A 26,692-nucleotide genomic window follows, 5' to 3' on the forward strand; every position below is an offset into this window, starting at 1 on the left:
CAGTGTACATGAGCATATCAAAAGTTCTTTTGGATGTTAAGATTTAGTAACAAGCAAGCAAACAAAACCTGTTTAACCCAATGTTTCCCCCAAATTATGTTAAATGTAGATATACAGAGGGTGCCCAAAAAATGTATATACATTTTAAGAAAGGAAAAAATTGTATTAAAATTACACTGATGGTAACCACTTTGAGCACCTCTTATAATTGTAGAAGTCAAACATGACTTGTATTCATCTTTTGTTATGGGTATATATTGAGTATACAACTTTAATACAGTTTTTTTTCCTTTCTTAAAATGTGTATACATTTTTTGGCACCCTCTGTATTTAAACAATTATTACTTTCTAAAGTAAATACCTTTTTCTGTGGATGTACTTGGAGAAACATTGCACTATAATAATAAAATAGGCTCCCACTGATGACATTAATGAATTTACTCTTTTTTTTTATAGGATTTGCCAAGTGTTTAACAAGAACATATAATTCCTTTATAAATATATATAACATATTTCATTGACTGCCTTTAGGTACTGTGGATAACCCTGAACAAGACAGACATCAGCCAACATTATTTAACCACCCACATATTCCATTTGTTTTATAATGTAATGACATTGATTTTCAAATTAATTTGATTGATTGATGCATATAAGAAAAGGAGCCATAGACATTATAGAGGTGCAAAGAGTTATAATGCAGCAAGGATATGGTGAAGTAGAAATTTCAGATATAAAACAAACCGATATATTTGAAACTGTTTTGCTATTATAAACGTGCAAAACATTTTATCTTGGGGAATAAAAAGTAAATAGAAAACCAAGTAAAAACTTTCAAGGCATATAGGATAAATTAATAATCCAATTACATAAATTTTCTGTTTTTATTATGATTCTATTCTTTCTTCAAATGACTTTTCTTATTTGACTTTTCCATGTTGTAATAACTCAGGTAAGTAAGCAAGGCTTGCAAGTATTATTATAATAAGTAAGCAAGAAATTTGGATATTAAAGAGGTCCAGTAAATTTGGAAGCAGATAATGTGCTCAAATTATAACTTGTTTTCAAATTATAGCCTTAACACTTACCAGCTGTGTGTGAATTCTAGGCTAAGTTAAATAAGTAAATAGTAGTACCTCACTCAGCATTTTTGTGAGGGAAAAAAAATGCATATGGAAAACTTAAGATGCCTGACAGACAGTAAGTGTTCAATAAGTGGCATCTCTTTTTTCCCCCCATTAGCATTTGTCACCTTGTAACATACTATCCAATATACTTATTTATTAGGTTTACTGTTGATTGCCTCTCTTCCTTCATTAGAATATATGTTCCATAGGGCAAGATCTTTTTTCCCTTCACTGCTGTATCTCGGGTGCCTAGAAAAATGTCTGCCATGTCGAAACTTAAGACATATGTTCTGAATGAATAAATACCATTTCATTATTAGAGCTTTTTTAGGCTTCTTCACATGGTACCAAAACTTTTCAGCTGGAAGAGGCCATCACCTATGTGTGCTGTGTTTATTGTCCAGGAGTGAATGAAAACAGCACTCTTAACTTCCATCTAATTTTGCAAGAAAAAATATCTAAATGTATTATTTATTTTTGTGATTCACATACTTGAAAAACATGCATTAGCTGACCCTATAGAAATTAGAACACATCAGTGTTTTTCTTCCCTTTTCTATTATGAATTTTTTTAGAACAATTAATCAACAAAATGTTTTTAATCATGTGTGAAGCACCATTCAAGCAACTGGGAACTGGGACTACATTACTAAATAAGACAGGGGAAGTCCATGATCTCACAGAGCTTACATGAGAATGATTGGGGGGAGAGGGTGCGGCGGGTGGAGGGGGAGATGGGAGGAGAGACAAGCAACATATGCATGAACAAAAAGCCAAGGTAACCACAGATTCTCATCCAAGCTTTACAAGACTTTAAGACACAGACAGGAAGCCAGACAGTTACTAGGATGATGCTTTAGGTAGGGTGCTCCTAGAAGGCCACTATCTCCAAGGAGATGATATTTAAAGCAAATATCTGAAGGATAATGAGGCAACCATGCCAAGAACTGGGGAAAGAGCTGAAGGGAGGGTTCCAGGATCACCAGTGCAAAAAAAAAAATAAAGGAACCCGGGGTGACAAGGAACACAAAGTGAGGGGAGTGTAGTATATGTATGACTGGACAGCAGAGGTGGGTAGGACTTTCACTGGCGGTGAGAAGCAGTTTGATTTTATTATAAGAGCAATGGAAAACCATTCAAAGATTTTAAGCAGAGGAATGACATGATTTAAATGGGGTTTTTAAGTAACATTCTGGCTGCTGTTTGGAGACAAGGTAGGAAAGCAGGGGTTGGGTGATAGAGAGCACAGGCTCTGGAGTCAGGCAGAACAGAGTTTCTAACCCAGCTTTTCCTCAGTATTTGGATGTTGTGTAGAATATGCATATATAGTTATAATGGAAGGAGTTTTTTACTATGTCAGAGCATTATTTTTTAAAACTACTTATACTATTCTTAGATTTATTTTGTGCTAAATTTCTGTATGTCCTCAAGTATTATGGAACATTTTCATTTATTTGAGCATGATACAGTTCCTCAGGTTTATTATGTGGAGCACTTGTGTGTGTGTGTGTGTGTCTGTGTGTGTATGTGTGTGTGTGTGCGTTTAACATCTAATCCAAATAATACATTGTGGGCAAAATATAAATAAAGAAATAAGGTAAAACTATAATAACCTTAATAACAAAGTTTTACATATTGGACCATACATATGACATTTAAAACTACAGAGTGTGGGACTGTTAGGTAGCATTTCTCTCTTTTAATATGACTTTCCTTAATTGTAAATTATGGGACTTAAAATTGTGCTTGTCACAAAATAAGAGATTATTCAATGTTAGCTATTATCTCTTATTTTTATAATGAACTGACATTTATCATCTACTATAAAATATATATATAATCACCACTGACCTTCACTAATCAAAAAAAATTAACTTTCTAGTGAATGCCAAAAACGTTCAACTGAAACTATCCATTGATTCATTCGTTCATTCAATCAACACAATGTAGGAGATGCAGATGCAAAATAAAATATAATAAGGTATTTCATTATATTGAATTTAGGATCTTTCATTTTATATATATGATTATTATCATCATATTTCTGTACAAGGTAAAGGAATGCCACTGTGATAGATGATTCGATACCTTAAAGTTTAATTCTATTCTCTCTATATTTTATATTTTTATATGCTTATAGTGAATGATATATTGGTTTTTATTTACCTCATTTGTATGGTTTTCTCCTATTCGGGAGTTTTCTTACAAGATTTGGCAAGATAGTACAGGCTGAGGATGAATAGGTTTCCTTGACTCACATACCAGGATCAAGTAAGAAAATAAAAGGATAGGGTGGAGGTTAGCTTACAAAAAAAAAAAAAAACCCTTAAAAAAAAAAACAAAAAAAACCAGTGTGCTGTGCCCTTTCGGACACTGAGTGAGTAATGAACCTGGCATGCTGCCCTTCCACTTCTGCCATGGAGTTCCAAACATGCCAGGCCTGCAGACTCAGCGATGTGAAAGGGGAAATGTGAAATGCCACAAGTTCAGGCTGTCCACACCAACGTCCACGTAGGGAGCAAAACGATGACAGTGAACGTGGGAATGAGGACAGTGTCTGCAGAAGACTGAGAAGAATGAACGAGACACGGGCCCATGATTCTTGCCCGTTTCTTTAGAACTCCTGAGAACAGAAAACAGTAAAGAGGACAGTTTCCAGCAGTCAACTGATCTCATAAATGCCTTTGTGCCAAAGTGAAGAGCTACATCAGATGAGTAGGTGTTACTGAAGAAAGACTTCTCTTCAATAAGTCCTTCTGGAAGTACATGTCTGGAATTTACTGACTAGTGCGACTAGAAAATTGCCCATTTAAAATATGCTATCATGTATGTTATTGAAATTATTTAATTTCTTTTATAAGGAATATATAGGGTAAAATATATATCTTTTTTGTCTGGAAAAAAAAAATGTGTTCTCCTGGGTGGAAATCCCATGGGTTGTCTTACCAGCTGACCTGACTGAAAGTGGCTTTTACCTTGTAATCAAATTTCAATGGTCAAGGTCTTAAGTGTGTGTTTTAAGAATCGGGAATGATGATACTAATTCCATGCCCTCTCTTCGGTACTTATTGTAAAGCATACAAAGAAAGCACCACGGGGTCATCAGTATCAGGATTTGAAGGGTGAAATCATCATAGCACAGTTATGCAAATCATGTGCGCAACTGACACAGCTTGTGTAATTATCAGGATAATCCACCTCTATCAACCACGTCCAGGAAGGAAAGGAGAGAGCAAAGGGTGGGGGAAAGTTCACACTTGGGAGATCACCCAGAAAGTGGGCCAGCTGCCAGGTCTACAATCAGGTGAAAACAGCTCCTTCTCACGGGAAGCCTGCAGGACAAATTATACTACACTTAATGCGCCATCACTATTATGAATGAGCTGCATTAGATCAATTTCTGAACCAGCATAATTTAAATCCAGCATGTCTATCATTATATAATGGCCCATGAATTAGTATTTTTTAAATGGGTCTCTTTGGTAAATACGGTAGAAAAGTCATGGTGATCAGGTTTTTAAATTATATTGGTATGAAAATAACTGATGATGATAATCTTTTGGCCAAGTACCTAATTTTTTTTTTTTTTACTCTTGACTCATTTCACAAAATTATCAGTACTAATAATATCCAGAGGTCTATAACCTGCAGCAATTCCATGTTAGACAAATCATTTCATATGTCATATAAGTTAAAGGTACTTATTTATGTACTTTTTTCTGGAAGTCACCTCAAAAAATAAAGTAAGTTTGAAGTAAACATTGAAGGGTTGGTGGAAAAATCTATGAGAAAGACAAAAGAAAGAGTAGAAGGCAAGAGGAGTGATAAAGGAAGATAATTTAATGAAACAAGGAAAGAGGGTGTATTAATAAAGAGAGTGAGTGATTACAAGTGCTGCATGCACTTTAGAATACCTGTTAGTTTAATGGAACTCCTGGTCAGTCGGCAATTTAAGGAAGTGGTGTGGCTGACGTAGTAAGTAAGAAATGACTATGTTTGAGGGCATATCATTCTCATGACGGATTAACAGACTGCCCCATCTGAGAATTAAAACTAGAACATTTGACATTAAGTTGTTTCTTTAACAATATGGTCAAAGGTTAGCTCTATCTCAGTCCAAGCCAGATGCTACTTGTGAACTTTATTTTTAAGAAATATGAAGATAAGGAGAAAGCGATCTCTTCTTACCAGCTTCCCTGCGAGTATGTAGTTTATACCTTAAAAATGCCTGTTGGTTGGTTGAACAACATGAACGTCCAAATATATTCAAAAGCAGGGTGAGTCATAATATTTTATTTTATCGGCACTTTCTCATTAATAGATACAGGCATAATGAGCAAAACAAGCCTGAGTTAAAAAAAAAAAAAGGCAAACTTTTAAATGAGTTTGCAGCAATGTGCTATTTAACTAATACGTTTTTTAAAAATCAATGTTAGGAAGAAATACAAGCATTCGATATTTCTGAGCTATTTTTAATGGACAAAAGTCTTGAAAAATAAAAATACAGTCCTTACATAAAAGGACTAAAACTGTACAATGAGGCGGAAGTTGTTGTTAACAGATGGATATTTACATGGTGCATCTGGTCCATTTCCTTTTTATAGGACAAAATAACTTTAAAGTGACAATTAGGCATAAAGAACAAACTTCTTTAACTGAAAATCATCAAATATTGAATAGATTATAAAGTAGAGTTGTAAAAATCAACATTCCTAAGGTGTTTGGAAATAAACTAGATATTTGTTCAGGAAAATGTAGGCTTACATTTAAGTTAAAAGAAGACGTTGACACTAGAAAGTTCCTTAAATAGCTATTACTCCAGCGTTAAATAGCTATTACTCCAGCGTTATTCAGTACAGATACATAGTCACGCACAGCATAACAATGTTTCAGTCAATGATGGACCACATGCATGACTGTAGTCTCATAAGATTACAATGGAGCTGAAAAATCCCCATCACCTAGTGATGCCGTAGTCACTGTAATTTTGTAATGCAACACATTACTCACGTGTTTGTGATGATGCAGGCGTAAACAAACCTGAGCTTCCAGTCTTATAAAAGGATAACACGTAAAATTACAGAAGCAGGCTATACTATCTAGGTTTGCCTAAGTTCACTCTATGATGTTTGCACACAACAAAATTACCTAACGACACATTTCTCAGAATGTATCCCCCCTTGTTAAGTGGTGCATGACTGTTATAAGGTAAACTATTCTACAAAGTATTGTTTTTCAGGTGATATATCCAAATACATAATTATATCATCTATTAAATGCTGGTTTAATTGAAAGCAAAGGTTTTACTTAGAATTTTATAGCAGGTCTTAAAATAAGAAGTAATTCTTATTTTCTTAAAATAAGATGAACAAAATAAATCAGAAACAATTCCTGCACTAATCTACTTATTCAAGGGTATTTTATTTATATACCGTATCTTGGTACAATACCTTAGTGTTACAACAAACAAGCATCTTAAAAATATGCTAGTGTTAAGGAATATTTGGCTTTTTCATTTTCAAATGTTCTAAAAATATTCCATCTTTATGCAATACATAACTTTTGTAATAATTTGAATTCAGTAAATTCAATGGCTAAAACTAAATTTTAGATGTGGCATAAAGACATTTGAGACTGTGTGAAAAGCATTCTTACTTAATATTTTCTCTTTATAATTTATACAAAGAAATTTATAACATATGTAAGTTTCCATATATTAGAAACACATAGTCTTCTGTTTTAAATATTTAATTTGGGCACAGCATTAGAGTATGTGAGACATATACCTGAAATGCTAATTAGAAAAAAAGAACATATGCAATTCTAGTTTCTCCTAGATTCAAAAGATAACAAGTATGCTGAGTAGTACTTTGATTAATAGGGGTCCAGGGCTTAATTGAGACACCATTTCCCTAGTATACTGGGTATAATAAAAACAAATGGAATAATGTATAACATTTGAAGCAAACTAACCAAATTTTTAGGAATGAAATAACTATAATCACTTGCTAAACTAAAAATCTAAAAGACAAAACTCATTAAAAATATTTTTTTGTAGCAGGAGCAATGATTCAATAATTCATCATTAAAAGCTCAAAAATACTATGTTATGTCATAAATTTATATAAAGCAAATTAGATGATTTGTGTGGTAAATCTTAAGAATAAGAAATAGAGGGTTTAAAATAGTAACTAGTGTATCTTATTTTCTCACAACCTTATATAATGTATAAGGTTGGGCCATATTTATAAAAGTGTAATTTATTTTCTCAATGGGCTAAAAATCTGACTTTGATCTTCAGCTGATATATTTCAATTCCTTATTTTTCTGTTTCCCCTTTTCCCACTCCCTCTTAAAATGTCTTTTAAATTTCATGTGTAAAAAGATTTTTTTTTCTTTTTCAGCCATTTATTTTGTTTTGACTGTTGCAAAGGGACAAAAGTAGAAAGAAGGTTGCGATTACTACATATGCTTAAATTTAGCCAACATAATTGCAATGAAATAAAGGAATTCTAATGAAATGTCCAGCATGAAGGCAAATAGATTAGCTCTCATTAACCCATAATAAATGAAAATATTAAAAAAAATAAAACACTGAGAATCGTATAAATAAAACTTAGATTGTACCATTTTATTTCTTATTTCTTGAATAGAAAATATTTCAGAAATAGTATATAGCACTGCTATAACCAAAGTAAGGAAGGTTACGATTTCTTCCATCATTATTTTAAGAAGTAGTGAATAAAATATGAGTTGACAAGAATTATCTGATACTGAAAAAAAAATATCTGCAATTGGTCTGATATATTTCCAGAAATAATAAAGTTATATTCTTAAAAAAGCATTGCTAGAAAACAAACTTTTCCATGGCAAACGCTTGGTAAATACTCCCAAAATATTTTTGCTCTTTAAAGGACTCTGATTTATTATTTGTAAAACTGGGCATCCTTTCAAAATTTAAAAATGTTATCAATGACTGTAACCAAAATTTAAAACATACAATCAAATCAAGTAATCAGGGTTTCATACACTTAAACTCTTTTCCTATTCCATTGTGAGTGAGGAGAAATTCAACATTGTTTTACACTTCTCCTGCTGGTTTTCAGCAAGACAAAAGGAGCTTTTTCAAAAAATATTTATTAAAAGGGAATCTAGTTTGAATGAACAAACTCTGTGGAACTATAAATAGAAAATCAGCAACTGTCTATCTCTGAGATTTAGGTTAGCAGATAGTAGCAGAGAGGTAAAATTGGCACTGTGAAGAAATCTGAAAACTTCAACTTAAAACCTATTCCATTTTATGCAAATCTTCTGAAAGTCAAAACAAACTACAATAAACTATTAAAAAAAAGTGGGGAGTGGGGACTGTTCTTTTTACTCTTTAAGGCTTGGTCATGGTAACTGATGAGCAGCAAAGACCCCGGAGAAAAGACAACATGCATTTAGCATCGTATAATACTAGGAGTGCAGGGAGATTGGAAGATAAAATGTGATTTGACGAAATCACATAGGTAGTCTGCGGTGAGCTCATTCTAAAACCTAGATGTCAACCTCTTGACTTCCGTATGGTATTCTTTATACTGTATCATTTGAGCTAATTTAATGGAGTTTAAATGTTCTAGGATAAACATATGGCACTGTCATCATCTATCCCATAGCACAGAGAATAGCTTTTGGAGTTTCAATCCGGCTCTGCCTGCGTGACCGCTCTGTGCCTCAGTCGCCTCACCTGTAAAATAGGAATTATAATAGCGAGAAGCTCTCTTCTGACTGACTTCCTCTCCATTCCCTTTGAAAAACGCACTGATGGATGAACTCCTGAAACACTGAATTCCTGGCACCCATTGGCCCCTCTTTCGTATGGTCACATAAACACTTTCAGCAGTTGAACTGGAGTCACTACGAGTCAGTTATGATTCTCGCCACACCTATTTATGCCAGCTGCACCTCTTATTATTGTTATGTAAATTATTGAAATATCTATATTTGCATGAAATAAAACTAATTTCGCCTCTTTGGAAAGATGAAACAAAAGTGATTTGGTTAAAAAAAATAAAAGCTAAAGAATTGGAGGTGGGCAACGATAATAATTAGTGAATACATATATATATGTATATCTCTCACAGAAACATAAATGTACAACAATACTGGGCTCATTGTTAACCAAACTACTAGATAGAAAATTTTCAAATCTAAAATATAGGAAGCAGAGATGCAATAATAGAACATAATAACTAAATAAAACAAAACAATGAATAGTATTACCCCAAATGGGAGAGGAGCAAAATACTTTCTACTACTAATAATAATATTCATTAAAAAACAGAAATTAGTATTAAAATCATTACATCACGCTTAATGCCCTCTACTAGTTATTTTAAGCACTAGTTCTTCAATTTTAGTCAATCTGTGGCATAATCTCTGTCCCGTCTCCATAGCCATTTTCACCCTTTTTTGCTCTGCTCCTACACAAAGCTAATTCCTATTGGCCTCATCAATAGGTCCCTTAGTCCTCTGGTTCTGTTTAGGGACAGTGACTGTTAGGCATGAGCAAGACACAGGAAGATGGAAAGGGCGAGGTGAAGGTGTTTATCCCTCAGCCACCGGTTAGGTGTGCGTTCCTCTACTGAAGGCCCGTGTTCAGGGCTGTCTCCTTCCTCATAAGTCCAGTAATCTCTCCACTCCTTTGCCTCTTCAGACATGGGGCCACTGACTAATGACTTCCTGCTATCACTAGCCTCAGAGTGCTTCAACTGTCCTGTGTTGGGTGTCCTTTATGCCTAACCATTCTTGTGTAAATATTAGTCCTTTCATGGATGTCTCCAAATTTGCCCCATTTGAGTGTCTGGCTGCTTTCCTGTCAGGGCTGTGATTGATAGTTACAGATAACAGGAGTGGCCTAAGGCCCAAGTCAATCAAAATGACATTCTGCCAGTGGGCTGCTCGTGATAGAAGACAGTTGCATGGCCTCCTTACCGGGGAGTTAATGGAATACAGGTAATTCCAGGCATGTGCGGGAACATGATCACGCAAATGGTCACCGGTGGTAGCATGGAATGAAGTGCGGATGCAAGGTAAGGCTTTAAGCTAAAGTAACAGTGGTGAGGTGTTGTGTGAAAACTGTAGCATGACATGACTACTTCTGATGCTCCTCCTATGGAGAGAGAACAAATTGAAAGCCTTGAATGTTCAAATCAGAGCAGAGGTAAAATATCCAAGTTTCTCAGTCAGCTTTAAAAGAGTCCTTATTTACTTAAGTCTCAGGGCAAATAAGGATGAAGGCCAACTCCAGAATCAGATTTAAAGGCTTATGGAGCTGCCATGCTAAATAAAATGGGCAATACAATTATCACTGGTCATGCTAATGGAGTAGTGATGGGGGACGGCTGAAACATGGGACAGTACTAGCTAATCAAATGCTGAAGAGGCTCAGGATGTTGAATCCTCAAATTCTCCTGAAACGTCCTTACCAGAAGACACCATGCTCCTCACTCACCACCTTCCCATCTACGGAAATCAACATTCCCACACATCAGTACTCCCATATAGTAAGAGACTTTCAATTGCTTCAGCCGAGGCAGGAACCCCAAGGATGGCAATTCTTTTCAGGACTCATTCCTACTACCCCTGGTTACCCCCAAGCTCACAACAAGTTGGATCCTAATATAGCCAAAAACCAAGGCCTGATTCAGGAGGTGACGGCTTAGACACGGAAGGGATGGAAAAACGTTGCCAATTTATATCAGCAGGAGTCTTGCTAGCATGTAAGGGAATGAAATGGATTGATTCTAAGGGTTTTAGAATGAGAAGATGAACTGAAATGCTAGATCAGGCCACATTTATCAACACATGTGCATTCATCTGAGATTTGGGATTTAACATATTGCTTTGAGCAGGGGGAAATGATTGATTAATTGAATCCTTGATTCAATGATGGCTTACCTAGTAAAATGTGGAAATGTCAGAATTTTCCTGGCAGACCAAAGTGGAAGAAGTCCAAAAGCTCAAGTTAAGTAAAAATACTGGAAAGGATCTATGATGAATCACCCACTCTGTTCAGCCTTCCTCTACCTATCCACTGGTTGGGCCTGTGGGACACTCCCTTCACCAAACAATGACATTGGTGAGGAAAGAACCAGCGTGCTTGGAAAGCTTCATGGTAACTATCTTCTCTAAACTGGAGAGAACAATGATAGATGCTGCAAACAGAACTGGGCTCCCTGATTTAAATGTACATAATGTGATCTCAGCATGACAGGGCTATGTGGTAGGAATCCATTTCAGGAAGGTGCAGTTACAATTGCAGGAAGTCACAGGAATGAGGTGACAATCAGGGCATTTTGTGCCACAGGGTTCTGTGGCGACAGCTACTCAATTATGGAGTCCCCAAGAATGGAACAGATGGTTAGACTATAAAGCTGGTAACTGACTTACACAGACAGAAAAAGTCTAGCTCTCGTGGGCACAAATCCAACTGTGGTCACCATGGTAGGATTCGTGATCTCTTATCCACCGTCTAGACCTAAACCTATTCCCAGACCCAGAGTCACATGCATTTAGGTGGAAACTCAGTCCCTGTTGGGAAGGGCCCTGAAACCTGGCCAAAGATTTAGAATCACCTGTGGCCATTTATGATGGTGACTGTGCACTGGGAAAAGGAAAATACCAAGGCTTTCCACAAGTTATTAGATCTAGTAGATTAGCTGGGAATCGACATTAATCGCTGGAATTGAAAATGCCATTGTGGCCCACGGGTCAAAGAGGGGGCTTATGGAGGTCAAGAAATATCTGGAGACTTCACCCAAATTCACCTCACAGTATTGTAGGAATATATACATTTAGTAATAGGAAGAATCCTTACGCGGGTTCCCTGACCCACGGAAGGAGGGCTATATGAAAACCAAGAATACTTGCTGTCCAATGGAAACACGAGTTGTATGAAATTTTAAACTTACTAGTAGCTACATTTTTAAAGGTGGAATTTTAATATATTTTATTTAATAAGAATTATCATTTCAACATGTGGATATATATAGGTGCTTAATCGCCTAATGGGCTAGTGACTGCCATATTGGAGGGCTCAGCCCTAGAACTACCACCTCCCCTAAAATAGTAAACTAAAACTGAAAGATGTTGAGGTGCTGATTCCCATTTAAACTGTTTACTAAGCTAATGTAGGACCTAGATGGTCATGTGGATGGATGCAGATTTAATCAGATCATAATGTCAACTGCTGATGGTGTTCTAGCTGCAGTATCTTTACTGGATCATATTAACATAGCCCCTGACACCAGGTATGAAGTTATTAACAATTTCTTTTAAAAATAATTCCTTATCAACAAAGATAATCAGGAGCAGTTTGCCTTCACATTGCAGGAACAGCATACTTTCACTATCTTACCTTAAGGTTAGGTCAACTCTCTCTCTTTGTCATAATATCATCCAAAGAAATCTTGTTCATCTTGACATCCCACAGAACATCAAGCTGGAACATTACATTCATGGTATTCTACTGATTGAACCTGATGAGCAGGAAGGAGCAAATACCTAAGATGGCTCAGGAAGATACACGCTAGAGGACAGGAGATAATCTCCACGAAAAGCTCAGAGACTTGCAGCATTGCTGAAATGTTGCGGGCCTAGTGGTCTGGGCATGTTGAAATTGATCCTCTATAGCAACTGACAAATTACTGTGCCTTGCGCCTTTCCTCGTGAAGAAAAAGCACACATGTGGTGCTCACTTTGGATTTTGGAGGAAAGATATCCCACGTTGGGTACGCTGCTCTGATATTCAATGAAGTAGGTAATCTACACGGTTGTCAGTGTTGAGAGAGGGCTGGGGCAAGAAAAAGATCTGCAGCATACCTCTGCTGTGGTACCTCCTATACCTTCGGCTCTAAGATGCAGCAATGCATTGAATTTTGGAAATGTCTGTGGCAGACAGGGATGGGGTAAAACATCTTTGTCAATAAAAGCCTCCGAGTGAAGATTCTTTTTTTGGAGTAAAGGCATGCAGTCTTCTACTAATAACTATTCTGCATTTGAAAAGCTGTGTCTATCTTGCTATTGGACTCCGTTTAAGACTGAGTCCTAGGCCACGGGACCCCACATGACTACATGGCCCAAACGACACAAAATGAACCAGATGTATCTGACTTGACATAACATTTAATAAGATGTGCACAAAAGCAATTCATTGCTAAACGAAACTGGGACTATGCAGGTTTGGGAGGCCCAAGTGCACCTCATGAGCAAGTAGCTCACATGTCCCTGGTACCTGCTACTACTGCTTCACAATCTCCCCACAACCCACATCTGTGACCTCATGGGGTTTCTCAATGACCCATACATGGAGGATAAAACTGTATGGATGGAGCTGGTAAATGGATTGCATGCTATTTGGTAAGAACTGTGACCACGGTGTTATAGGCCCCCTGAGGGGGCTGGCCCCGAAATACAGGAGTAAAAGCATATCCCCAGAAGAGCTGCGGACTGTGCACTTGGCATGGAAGGAGAGATCTCTGAGGTACGATACATGGCATGGCCATATGGTCAAGGACTTGGAAGAATAAGACTGGGAGGTTGATGATAGAAGCTCTGGGGGGTGAGTCATATGGATGAACCTCTCAGGATGAGTACACAGCGTGATGACCTGGTGTCCTGTGTAAATTCCCTCCACTGTGGAAAAGGCTCTTAGTGATCTGGACAAGACTATCTGACGGGTGACTCAAACCAATCAGACAATCTATGTTATGCATGTTGGTCAGATTCTTTACCCAGCTACCCTGGCGCTTGCTCCAGTAAGTGGCCTATGTACAAAGTCACAGTTGGAGCAGGGATGGAAACAATGTATGAATTCCACAAGGCAGACTTTGCCCTCTCTGACTGACTTCACTACCACGGCTGAGTTCACAACTTTCTAATGCTAAGACCCTAGTACGGCACCATTCCCCAGGGAGACTAACCTGTCAATTGGTGGCAGGCATGTTACACTGGACTCCTTCCAGTATGAAGGAGGGAGAAATTTATCCTCACAGGAAGTAATAGATATTAGGATATAGATTTATCTCCCCTTCCTTCAATACTTTTGCAGGCTTCTCTATACATGGATTTAACAGAACGTCTTACCAATTACCATGGTATTTCTTAAAATACTGCCTTTAACCAGGAAATTCATTTTAGAGCAATGGGCTCAAACCTGTATATTTTACTGGTCATACCTCATGTCCTAGCATACGGACACATACCTGGCTAAATGGAGTGGTGCAAAAGCCTCCCAGTGGAGTGGTCCATGTGTGTATGGTTGCCAAATGGGAGAAGCTTCGGGGTGTTCTCCAGGACATGACATATGCCTAAAGCCATCTCCTCCACAACCCCGATGCATGAGTCTGACAACAAAGAGGTTAAGGCAGGAGTGGCCACAATACAAATACATCAGGTAACTAAGAGAAAGGATTTTTACTTCCTGTGCTGAAATGAAACCTTGGGGTTGGCGGTTTTGGAGCTCTCGGTGCCTAAGGGAATGTTTCCACCAGGGTTCAGAGTTCAGGTACCGTTGTTGTGCTGAAAGCTGAGACTACTCTCTGATCCGTCGGGGCATCTCAAACTGCTGAATGACAGGGGAAAAAGTGGGCTATTGGTTGGTATTTTTTCCTGAGTACCAAGATGATCTGGGGTTGTTGCTGTATAACAGGGGCAAGAACAATTATGTTTGGAACTCAGGACACCTCTTAAAAAAAAATTGGCCAATAATCCTGGTTATTGCAAAACTACAGTAATCCAGGAAAGGCAGGACCACCAGATACTCAGAACTTGTAGGAATTAAGGTTTGGGTCACCCATCACATAAAGAAACCTGTCCAGCCCAGGTGCTGAAAAGGGAGTAAGGGGAGGATAGAATTGGTAGTGAAAGAATACTATAATGACCGATTTGAGCTTTCAGACCAATTAGAGAAGCATGGACTTTAACAGCTTTATGTTCCATCTATTATGAAAAGCAGAGGTGATGGCAAATGTTTTAGATTCCAGTTGGAAGGATGACTGAACTGATAACATCCCTTGCTTGACGAAGTAGCCGGATGATATACATCTGTCCCTCTCATCACTCCACTAAACTTTCTTTAATTAGCTGGCTTGAATATACTGTTTATAGATCTGCAAAAATCATGATTTTGTATACCAAATTGCAAAATCATCACGCAGTTATAGGGACCATTTTTTCTTTTTTTTTTTTTTTTGGAACCTCAAAGCAGCAATGTATTTGTTTACAAAATATACAGTTTCACACAAATTTTATATACACACACTTTACAGTTACATAGAACAATGTAAATAATGTTAAGGGGATGGCCTAGCCAAAGCCAGTGGGAGGGGCCTACTTTGGAGGGACATTTTTCCCTTCCTGCACTTCATCACCCACCAACCAGGCACCCCTAGATAGGCCATGCCTAATTTGCATAAAGAAGCTGATTGCTGCTGCCCAGCTTAATCTAACTCAAAAACCAAGGTGTCTTGACTTGTTAGACACCACCCACAGGTATAAATCTGTTAAGAGAACAAAAAGGAAATCAAGGAAACAAAAATCCAAGATGAATATCGAATGCCTTCCAGAGGCATCTCCAGGCATTGCATCTTCTAAGAACATAGCAATCCCCAAGTAAAGAAACGTGTACACTAAACCATGGTATTAAAAGCAACACAATTTTATAAAGAATAAAACAGACACTGAAAGAATTTTATGCAGTAGATATGTTAAAATCTGTTTTATATAATCCTTGGTCAAGTCATAATAATAAGCCAGAGAACATGGATAGCTAAAGAAATAACTGTCATGTCTTAAAAGTAACTTTCAATAAAGAATATATTTATAATAAAACCATACCACTTTAAGATAATTTTCATAGCATAATTTCAAAATAAAACACAAAATGTCATAGTTGAAAATGAATGAATTATGTTGTATCAGGGAGGAAAGTAAACTATATGCTTAAAATATTTTGTTTTAATGTTTTCATTAATTTCATTTTTTGTAACTGCCCCAAATTTGAGTTAATGTCTAAAATAGTTGTATATATTTCACATTCATGTTAAAAAAATAGGTAAAGCCTTAAGGCTTATTAATAGAAAAAATGTAAAGAAAGATAATGCAAGCATAACTCAAAATCCACAGCACTCTCTAATACCATATGCAAATGTAGATAAAATATCACTTCTATATTTTCATATTAAAATAAAAAATTAATATGTCATTATGGATAGATGGAGCATATAAAACTTGCTTGAGAGTATTCCATATTAATTTTTCACCTTTAACTTCTTGGTTATGGAAATTCATGTAATAATCAAATGAGATTAATTCAGATTTCTAATCACTGTTTTATGTACTATATTTTAGCATTTTTAAAAAATCATTCTTATTCCAGATTTTTAATGATGATTTTCGAAGCAGAGAAAAGTTTCATAGAGCATGCAGCGACTATAGGTGGAGAGTTAAAGAAACAAGGGGGTTTAAGATAAAATATGACACCCTAACAGCAAATTTTCTAGTGAGCCTATTTTCAAGTTTAAAAATCGGAATATTTGATTTCCCACAGAGGTCCCAGCCTGGGCACTATCAGTCACAAAATATCATGGCTTTCATCTCCTCTACGTAACATCAGCATGGAACTATGATATTTCACTAGATTTTCCATTATCCTGGATTAACTAATAATTATTGTGCTAATCATTACAATATCAAAAACCACAGAAAACTTATGGAACAACTATTTCCTTCATTGGCTTGAAATACGCGACACTTCAGTTAACACTGCTCCTTTCTGCCAAGTCTAGAAGTCTATACAAAGGAAGGCCACATGCATCCTACAAGATTTATCAGCTATTCGATGTACACAAACAAAACTATTATCCAGTTCATCCCCGGCTATGTACCAGTGCTCTAAGTTACTTGGTATTACTCTGTAGCGCTCGCCTGAATTCTCAGATTTGAGCTTCCTTCTCGAAGGGTCGCTGGCACTTACCAGAGTGGGTCCTGAGGTGTCCTGTGAGGGCGTCCCTTCTTCTACAGGCATAGCTACAGAAAGGACATTTGAACGGCTTCTCTCCAGAGTGTAACTTTATGTGTCTCAGAAGGTTGCCCTTCTGAGTAAACGAAGCTCCACACTGGTTACAGTGGAAGGGACGTTCGCCTGCGGAAAGGAAGACAGGTGACAGGCATCAAGCAGGTTACGTGCAAGGGACTGACTCAGCATCCACAGTTAACCAGAGCCAGTGCTCTGTGCGGAGGGGCTCCATCCCCCTCCTAAGTCAGCTAACCTTTGCCCTCCTAGAATCTGCTTTGCTAATCGTCTCAAACTTTACATCATGGGCAGTTTCCCCTCTTCATATAAATTTTGACAGGATTCCTGTCATTGATTCAAAAGAATAGCAATGGTGTTCAATTGGCTGAACAACTAGACTGACCTTACTGGTTGCTTTACATACAATATTTCAGCCCTCATAATAACATTAGTAGTCATGAACATTATTCTATAATTTCAATTTACAAATTAAAAAATTGAGATTCAACTATCAAACTATGTGATTACAGTCACAGAGCTAATAAGTACTAAAGATGATAATTGAATCTTGGTCAGTTTCACTATATCTTGCTCTCTTTACTGTACTATAATCTTTAAAAATTACATAAATTTTGAGTTGAAAGGGCCCTTTAATCTAACTCTATCATTTAGCTGATAACTTTCTTATCAGGGGACCAAAGAGGTTCAGTGAATGAACCAGGTTACAAAGCTCATTACCAAAAATCTCCAAATATAGCTCAGATCTCTCTCAATTCTCCTAGTCACTAACAGTAAAACCTTTGGCAACATTTCATTATATAATCAGGGAAAAATCCACAAAAATCATTCATTCAGGCATCTCCTGTATATTCTCTTTTGGTTGTAAAAATAATTCGTTTGATAGGGATCTTTTTTCCTATTACTGATATTGCTATAAAACTGTTTAAGCCATAATTATCAGTCTGTTGCCACCAATTGGCTGTCACCAATGTCATCAAACATAAAAACATGTAGTTGATGAAGCAGGAAAACAGGCAAGTGGATCAAACTGATAACATTAATCAAACCATGAAAACAATACTATAAGTTTGTCTATCTCTAAAGATAGACATGAAATATATTATAAATTAATATATAAATAGTACAAATATATTGAAGCTCAAAGTTTAGAATAAAAATTAAATTAAAAAATAATTCCTTTTGTTGAACTGGACCATTTCTGTACTTGAGGTGAGATGATTATAATTTTGATAGTTAAAATTTTTTTGAACTGAATGATCATGTTTCATATCTGTAACTGAAACATTCATAATAGTGAATAATAAAACCCCAATATTTTGGGGGGGACCTTTAATATAATGCAATCTCAGCAATTCTTTTTATTAAAGAAAGCTAGGAAGCATAAAGAAGATAAACTGTGGTGCCTTTCTAACAGCTGCCACTGCACATTCTATCATATAGATTTGTTATAAACTAAAGAAACTGAAAAATGGATATATCAGATGTATCTCAAATTCTGTAGTACTTGCTCATTTTGGAACTTAATGGCTTGCATACCAAAAAAGTGTAATCTGTATGTGCATAGTGAAGTTAAGGTTTTTTCTTAAGAAATCTGCAGATCTTCTGAGCTAAGTTTACAAATTGTCCTATACTGATGAATCAGATTGAAAAAAATTATTTATCATGTTAAAGTTACCTAAAATCTTATCTTAGTTAACTTTTTTGATTCATTTGGTAAAACTGACAAATTAAATCAATACTAAATACAGCTTAAGAGAGAAGTATTTTATCTAAAACCTCTCATTGAAGTCTTATAAAATAGTCAACATTTTAAAATAAAAGTAATTTTGCTAAACCTTTTTATTTTACACATATGCGCACACACACATACACACACACACACACAACTTAATTCTTTGACATTTTTTCAATGCAACAGCAGTCTGAAACTTTTTAAAATCAGGATTTTCTACCCCGCACCCCTACCACAGAGTTAGTAATAAAAAGGAAGGAGGAGGCACTTTCTTCATGAAATTAACTTTTTAGACAGTAGAAAAATAGCAGATGTAAAGTATAATTTTCACTCCAAATATTTTACTTTTGAAATCTGTCTAGGTGGGGTTTCCCAGGCAAGTAACAAATTAGTGTGCAATAGCTTTAAAACTAATTAAATTAGGGTAGTGAACAAAAACATCTGAAATCATGTTTGCCTTTGGAAAATACTCCAGTCATGCTAAATATATTTTCTTTAAGCCTCCTACAATTGAAATATTTCTAAATTTCTAATTTAAAGAACTGAATGTATCTTTCAAAATGATGCTAATCTAAAAAAATTAATAAGGACAACTGTTTTTAAAAATAATTTTTTAATTCATCTAACTGAACTTTATGAGACTAATGAAAGAGTAATTTAATTTTTACATTTACACAATATTCCAGATAGCTACAAATACATTTTAACAAGAATTGCTTCTGAATTGATACAATTATCCTTGAAGGTGCAGGAGAAATAGAAAGGGGTCTGGGTGTATCAGGAAATGCTGCCGTGATGCTGAGTGTATGAGTCTGCGTATGGAGGCATTTGCTAACTGTGTTCCCACGGCCATGTGACGTCAAGAAAGAAGCATGATGGAGGTGAGCGGTCATGCTCCAATTCTGGATAAAAAGGAGGAGACAATGCTAACAATGCACTTTGATTTCAATCAGATGAACCTTTGAGGAATACTGACCTGCTTTACATGAAGTAAGTTTTGATTTTTTTTTTTTTAATTCTTGGATACTAATTCTATGGCTTTACTCATTTTGGGCTGAAATAAGCTTAACTACTCCTAATGCCTTGATTATGTAAATGATAATTAATTCAACAATCCTCTGGTTTTTTTGCATGTGTGCCACACTAAATCTCGTGGAATTATAGTGGAAACAATAAGACTACTGTTGGAGACAAGGATAAAAACTGAGTTTAATTTATGAGACTTTTTTTTTTAAGTATACATAGTGATATTCCAGGAAAATCCAAATGGAGGAGATATAGCCAAATCTGCTTAATAAAAAATCAAAAATAAGTGGATTGACTAATTTTTTTCTAAAACGCCATCCCTGTAACATGTGAGAAATCTTCTTATTAAATGTTTTGGGATTTTCCTGCCCTAGGCATTAGAGAAATATGTGTAACATGATCTGATAATCAAGCAAAAAGTTCAGTTAAGTGCCTATGTTGTGTGTGTAACTTGAAGCAACGCATCTCAATTATTAGTTTTTATAATTTGTTTTCTCTTTAATAAATAGATTGTATCAATTAGTCCTTTTTAAGTCAGCTTAGACTTTAGACCTTGTCTGAAAAAATATTAATCATATACTTTTTGAGATGTAAATAAAAGCAAATTTCAGGAAAAAAACCACAAATTTACGAAATATTAGTGACATTATAGAGTAATCCAATTCAAAAAAATCAAAGTTAGCTATTGTATCTGTGATAACTAATCCCTCTGCAGTGAGTACAAAAGTCTAGACTAAAAACTCAGGACCTAGGGAAACAATTATGATGTAGCTATGCTATCCTTCATTTCCATTCTTATTATTGTTTTCGTTTGGTTTGGTTTTTTTTACTCAATCTACTAATCTACTCAAGGACTGTTTTTAGTTATTCACTGGATGAAGTTATTTATTATTCTTATTATGAAATAAATTATATTTCAATATTTTATGAACTTTTATAAACACATTTCTAGATCTGTGTTAAAATACTAAATTGAAATTCAAGTGCACATGCATCAATTTGCTTTAGTGGATCAAAGACAGAGAGTGTTCCTGTGTTGTACAGAACCACCACCTATAAATTGGAAAAATCCTAAGCACTTGTAAAGAGGGCCTTGGAACAAGAGAAAGGCTCCACAAAGCTGCAGCATACTTGAAGTTACAAAGATGGGAGTACTCTACCCCCAAAGAGGGGCAAAATTAAGGATATTCTGTATTTATAATGTTTGCATCAATACATGTTTATGCTTGAATTGATTGACTACCCTTGTTTTCTTCTCCCTGTATCCCCAGTGAAGAATGCCTGGAGTATCCAATGACAATATTACCTGATTACCTACTAAAGTAGCAATACCAAAGAAATAACACCAAGCAATTAATAAGACACTGCAATTGGCACTTTAGTAGAGTATGAAAGAGGAAGGAGAAGAAGTAAATTAGATCTGACACTGCATGTCATTTCAATGAATTGGGTGGTTGTGTATCTTTTTTCACTATCAATTTTATATTAGATGTTTTGTGAGCTAAAAACACAAGAACGTATGTTTCCCAAAGGCTTTATAAGTACTTAAGACAGTGCCTTTTATACTAGCTATAAATAACTGGTGAGCATGGGAACCTCTAAAATGAACACAGTAGTTCATGATAATAAGGAGAAAACATTTGGCTAATGACTAGATTCTGACTGCATTTTTTCAATGTACTTTAAATTAAAGAAATACAAATAGACTTTCTATTCTCATAGTGCTAAAATGGAGGAGAAAATGTCATGACCCACTCAGATATATAAACTGGGTCATCAGAAATTCATATAAAATAGCTAATTTAAAGATATATCACAATTTCAAGGTCAACAATGTGTGGAAGCTATCCCAAGTTCCTCTATGAATAGCTATTACCTCTAACCTTCCAGATCTGAGGAAAGTGTAATACTTTTCACAACACTCCAATAAATATTTAATAACAATAATAGTTCATAGAGTTGCAAGGGTACTTCAAATGGTTTAGTCTCTTTTCCTTGCCTTACTAGTTGAGTGAATCTCCTATTCCTAGGACTTAATAGCAATCTGTGTAACTATCTGGAAACATTCTCCATGTCACTTACATGACTTCAGAATCAAAATAATTCAACTCTACTACTGTAGTAAATATCAAATGGACAGTACAGCAGGTTTGCAATTATAACTGTGTTTACAAAAACAATCTTCATGAAAAATCACTGCAGATACAATGAAACACTGATGAACCTAAATTTTCGAGAGAACATACTTAGTCTTTGAATTTTCTTAACTCAGACCATAAAAGGTTTATTTTAAAAATCTTACAAAAATTGTTTTTAAAAAAGTATACTTTTCAGCCTTAAAAAGAACACTATATGCAATTTAACTGAAAAGTCTTTAGACTAATTTTGCTTAGTCTGTATGCTGCTAGATGGGAGAAGTTAGACATTTGAACGAGTGTTGTCTTCCTTAATATAATCACTCTGAGATAATGAATACATTATAACTTTGTGGAATTCTTCTTTTAGAACTGCAATTAGCATTATTTCACGAGCATGGAAGAAACGCAGACTCATTCTTTTACAGTCTTTTCCTTTCTTTTCTTATCAAATATCATGTCCAGGCTTGATCTTTCCACTTTTTCATGAAACATTTTTAAAAATTAAAAGAAAAAAAAAGACGTTTGCACTAGTAATATAAATATTACTGTAAAATTTTAAATACACATATTTAAAAAATGTTATTTAAAAAGGAAATTCAAAACAAAAAAATAAAAATATAACTGACAGTATGGTTGGAATAAGTATAGGCTCTAAAGTAGATGATTTTTATTAAAATAACACGGATTTTAACGTGTAACTTCTCGTTATAATTTTTAAAGTATAGGACTTATAGCAATGCCTCATCAAAAAATGTACTGACATGCCAAGCAGAGTATATGGGAACACAACCGCTCTGGGCATCATAAAACCTTGGATCTATCCACACAACGCCCTTAACTACATAAGGAATATGGACATGTCACTTGACTGTTTTGGTCTTCAGTTTCTTCATATGTAAATGAGAGGTTTGGACTAAAAAGACTCCAGTGTACTTGTATCTCTCATGTTTTAAGCACCTCCTTATTAAATTGATTATTTAGAAATCAATCTTTTAAATCAATGTATTTATTATAATTTATCTCTTCTAAAGAGTATCATATTTTAAAACTCTGAATGTATTAGTTGTTAATATTTTGCTATCTAGTACTACTTTGCATTATTGTGAAAATGATCATTACCTTTTAATCAATTTTCATAGGAACCTGAAACTTTCTTTAAGAATCAACAATCTGCCACAATCTCCTTTGTTTTTGTTGTTTTGGGAGGTTTTTGCCAAAGGATTTGAAGAGATTTCAATAAAGCCTCCTCCTCTGGCTGTTTTTTTTACATTACTCCAATGTCTAAAAGTATATATTAAATTAACCTGAGGTCTATTTTCTCACCTTATTTCATGATTACAGATTCCTACCTGCCCACCCACCACCCTATCCCTACATATATCCCTGCCAGGTTTATAATAAAAAGTTACAGGAAGTCGGTAAAATTCTCAAACTAGGGAAAAGGAGCATCTACCTACTACAGATACCCATGGTAGACAAAGATGGATTGGAAATTGTATTCCAAGAAGTTAACTAGATAAGGTGAAAATGATCCACCCTATATAAATACATAAGTACCCTTTTATAATATAAACGTTTAGCTAGCAAACTATATTACCTGCCCATGGGTATGGTAAAATATGTATAGAAATACAAAAGATTAAGTTACACAATGAAATTCTCCTATACCTTTTGAACCCTTATCATATTATTGCTATATTAAGAATTGTGGAAACTGAATCCCAAACTTCTTTTCTGATATGCTATTCAGATTTGAAGGCTGGAAGTCAAGACCCAGGCTACTCTCTGCTTTTCAGCAATCCAATACTAGCAGTATTCTGAAAAGGGAGTTTCATCATTGCCACCCCTGAATGAAAAGGAAAGAGAATAGATGTCAGGTAATATCAACATCAGATGTCACAGGCAGTCATCAGGTTATTCTTGCAGCTGCTTACCAGTGTGACTCCTTTTATGTACCATAAGCACATTGGGCCCAATGCAAACCATGCCACAGACGTCACATTTCAGTTTACCATTCGGAAGCCGGATTCCTCCCTCGCCTTGAAGCTCCTGGACTTTCCTGTTGTCTGCCACCTCGCTGCTCTCAATTAGGGGTTCTTCTAGGCTGCTACCCTCATCATGGCCCCTGATCTCGTCTTCTCGGCTCAGGGGTTTCCTGTCACACTCTTCATCACTCTGCATTTCTAGCTTTACTGAATTTGCTGTAATTGAAAAAGAAGAAGACATTTAATGTGTGGTCCCCTACATCTCTCTTCCACCCACTGCCATTCTATTAACATGGTTGAGAACGCTGTATTGAGCAGAATACAACCCATCACCGATGCAATGTTAACACATACTGTACTCTGATATTTTTAGTAAAGCTTTGGCACGAAGGTGGAGATGGCTCAGGAAAGCTCTAGGTAAACAGAATAACACTTGATTTCTGCATCCATGCACTTCTTTAACTCAGTTATATACTTTTAAGGCAAGTCTCTAAATAATTCTTGTATTGGCTTTCCAGTTTGTTACTAAGGTTACTGAGATTGAGGTAGGATTATAGAAGGGACAAGATTAGATACCGCTTAATCCACTGAGCCATACCTCTTCTTAATTTAACAATCATTGTATAGGTATATACACTTCATAGTCTTTTTATATCAGCGTACGTGTGTAAACCTGCTTCTGAACTGAGCAAGAGAAATAACTCAGGATCTTAATCTAGCAAATGTCTTCAGATACATGAAGGCACACAGTCAAGGCAAATACCCTAAAATCAGACTAAACACATACATTCAGTTAAGAGCTCTATAAATGGAGGGCAGAGTACACACAGCTCACGTACTCTTAAGGGACTCGGCTTTTCTTTCCTACATGAAAAAAGTTCTCCATGGAACATACTCGTCTGCAAACCAAAGTAATCCAGCTTTAAAGGGTGCACACCAGAAAGCAGTGAATGACAGGAATGGCATAGCATGCGTGCACGCACTTGTGACGGTTAAGAAATTGAATGCCTTCTGTTTGCTGTTTTTGGATCATCCCACAGAAAAGTTGGAATTTTGTGAGCACAGCCCTCATTCTGGATTGCTGACAGAGTCTTTACACAAAGCAGAAGCAAGTTTGAAACGAATACCAGGTTTTTGTTTTTTCTTTATCCAGTGATCTTGAAAACTTCTTAAGAAATCATATCAAAGTTACTGAGCAAAACAAATTATTTGGTATTACTTGAATAGAGGAAATATTTTCATAAAAAGGAAGTCAGTTCTCTTTACTGCAATTGTTTTCTTAGAGAAACCACACATTCTGAGATTTGTCATTGGTACTTATGACTGGGAGTGTCATCGGAAGGGCTCTTCCCCGTCCCCTCCTTGGAATGCCCCTATCGATGAGAGGCAGTGAGGTACAGTGAGGAGGTCACTGGATTTACTCCTGAGAACGATCTCTACTATGACACTAACTGGCTTTGACATTGACTAGCAGGATAATCTTGAACTAATCATTTAACCTCTGACTCATGTATTTCATTTGCAGAGTGGAGATGAATTCAGACTACAGAATAAAGTTTGAACTGGAGAGTTTAGCTACTAAGAGGGAGGATCCTATCATGAGACTGCCTGGATCTGACTATGAGCAATGGCACTTGGTACAAGCAACGTCACCTTCTGCCAGTTACTTAAATTCTCTATGTCCTCTGTTGACATGGCACTCACTTCCCAGGGCTAATTAATGTGAGCATTAAATGAGTAAACATAGAAAATGGGCTTAGCTATTATTTTTCTCTGGACCTACAGTGCTCTATTCCATCAGGGGACTGCACAGATCAATTGACTTCTAATATGTAAACTATTCTGAGATCTAAAGGAATATATGCATAGCCTTCCTGGCCCCTTCTCTAACAGAGCATCTACCACATTGAGTTTTACCCTATTTACAAATCAGTGCTGCTTTACTGATTGTTGAAAAGGGTAGGGACAATATTTTATCTATCTTAGTATCCCCAACAAAATCACGAAATGTGTGGTGGCATATAGGAGGTATTTCAGACAGCGTTCAGTTAGGTGTCTTACTTAATTGATTGAGAATTTTCTTTCTTTAAAATTGTTTTATGTTTAAAGAATTCATGAACATAGTAAAAAAATAATCAACATAAAGACTAAAAAAATAAAAAGTCTCGTCTACTCAAAGTTCACCATCCCTCAGTTCCGGTCTCAAATGCAATCATTATCCTCATTTTCTAGTTCAGTATTGTGTATGTACATGTATGTGTATGTATGTGTGGTCTCTCTTTTTTACACATATTGGACTGTACAACTCACCTGACTTTAACTTCGCTTTAATCTTTACTATCTGTTTAATATCTTCCATATTAGTACATGGAAACCTATACTGTTCTTTTTAATACCTGCACAAAGTCCATTTTACAAATGTACTGTGCTTTATCCATCCAGGTTCTATCAATAGAAATTTAACATTATTTCTTATTTATTGTTATTAGAGACATTGTGTATCATACCAAACAGAGCTGTCAATCTGATAATAATTCGTATCTTATTCTAGTTTTTAATCTGCATTTTTTTAAGAGTGAGTTGTACATCTTTTTCAATGTTTAAAT

At 35.7% G+C, this 26,692-nt stretch overlaps 1 protein-coding gene across 9 annotated transcripts in view; it reads right to left on the reverse strand.

Moving 5' to 3' along the window:
- IKZF2 (IKAROS family zinc finger 2) overlaps positions 1-26,692 on the reverse strand; it is a 151,323-nt gene that overhangs the window by 32,725 nt on the left and 91,906 nt on the right. For 6 of the 9 annotated variants that reach the window (XM_019668914.1, XM_019668911.1, XM_019668918.1 and 3 more), the window contains exons 4-5: positions 24,036-24,302; positions 17,146-17,313 (exon numbers count right to left, since the gene is read on the reverse strand). In XM_019668914.1, coding sequence (XP_019524459.1) covers positions 17,146-17,313; positions 24,036-24,302 — 435 coding nt within the window. The remainder of the gene's footprint in view (positions 1-17,145; positions 17,314-24,035; positions 24,303-26,692) is intronic. The other 3 variants (XM_019668919.1, XM_019668915.1, XM_019668916.1) reach the window with 1 other exon arrangement.

The sequence above is a fragment of the Hipposideros armiger genome, unplaced genomic scaffold (assembly GCF_001890085.2).
Source record: "Hipposideros armiger isolate ML-2016 unplaced genomic scaffold, ASM189008v1 scaffold_543, whole genome shotgun sequence".
NCBI lineage: Eukaryota > Metazoa > Chordata > Mammalia > Chiroptera > Hipposideridae > Hipposideros > Hipposideros armiger.